Source organism: Vollenhovia emeryi, unplaced genomic scaffold (assembly GCF_000949405.1).
Source record: "Vollenhovia emeryi isolate VEMERY1.0 unplaced genomic scaffold, V.emery_V1.0 DF951482.1, whole genome shotgun sequence".
In the NCBI taxonomy this organism is placed as follows: Eukaryota; Metazoa; Arthropoda; class Insecta; order Hymenoptera; family Formicidae; genus Vollenhovia; species Vollenhovia emeryi.
This window is the reverse complement of record NW_011954884.1, coordinates 1-1,089: the sequence shown is the minus strand read 5'-3', so window position 1 is coordinate 1,089 and position 1,089 is coordinate 1. Positions and strand designations below refer to the sequence as shown.

General features: G+C 49.0%; 1 protein-coding gene across 1 annotated transcript; it reads right to left on the bottom strand.

Annotated features, from left to right (window-relative positions):
* Window positions 1-75: 75 nt before the first annotated feature.
* On the bottom strand, window positions 76-996 carry LOC105559543 (the record flags this gene model as incomplete). Its single annotated transcript, XM_012007949.1, has 1 exon — window positions 76-996. A coding segment is annotated over exon 1 (921 nt), but the record flags the coding sequence as incomplete, so codon positions are not given.
* Between the last annotated feature and the right edge of the window lie 93 nt (window positions 997-1,089).

Here is a 1,089-nt window from a genome sequence, read left to right as displayed (position 1 = left end):
ATTCCCGCCCGCCTTCGCCAATGGCAATGGCGAATTATGACGGTCAGGGTCAGTTGGCAAAACACAAAGTTTTACCACAGGTCTCCGGTAGGTTGAAGTTGCGGTGCGGAGCGTCACCACCCTGGTCAGACCATCGGGGCCCTTATGTAATTCAACGACTCTGGCCAGAGGCCACTTCGCAGGTGAATAACGCTCATCTGTCACCAGCACCATGGTTCCCTCCTGAATTTGGTTGTGTGGATGATGCCACTTGGAGACTGCCTGATATCTCTGAAGACATTCTGTTGACCAACGTCTCCAAAAATGGTCCACCTTCTGTCCCAGAAGCTGCCACCGTGATAATCGTGAAACCGAAATATCTGAAAGGTTCGGCTCCGGTATAGTAGTAGGTGCTTCACCTATTAAGAAGTGGCCGGGAGTTAGAGCCGAACAATCACTTACGTCCTCGGAGAGCGGGCATAGTGGACGGGAATTAAGAATGGCCTCAATTTGTACGATCACTGTTGTGAGTTCTTCGTAAGTCAACGTTGAATCTCCAAGTGTACGTAAAAGATGGAACTTGGTTGACTTTACCGCTGCTTCCCATTTCCCTCCAAAATGGGGCGCGGATGGAGGATTGAATCGCCACTTAGTACCATCATTTGCAATAATTTGGGCTAGCTCATGTAGTTCATTCGAAGTGGAAGAAAAACGTTGGCGTAAGGCTTTGTCAGCACCCACAAAATTGGTACCGCAATCGCTTTGTAGGGTTGCACAAATGCCTCTGCAACCCGTAAACCTCTTATAAGCAGCGATAAAGGCCTCTGTAGTGTACTCAGTAACTACCTCAATGTGGACTGCGGATGTAGCTAAACAAATGAAAATGGAGAGATAGCCTTTATACGTGCGAGCCGCCCGCCCTTTCCAGGTTTTGATAGTTATGGGTCCGGCATAATCAAGTCCTGAGTGTAAGAAAGGTCTGGCTGGATTGACCCTTGATGCCGGTAGTTGACCCATTAATTGTTGAGCCCGGATTCCTCGAAAGCGAGCACAACGTACACACCTGAGGATAAAGGAACGGACTGGGGCCCTACCTCCGACAATCCAATA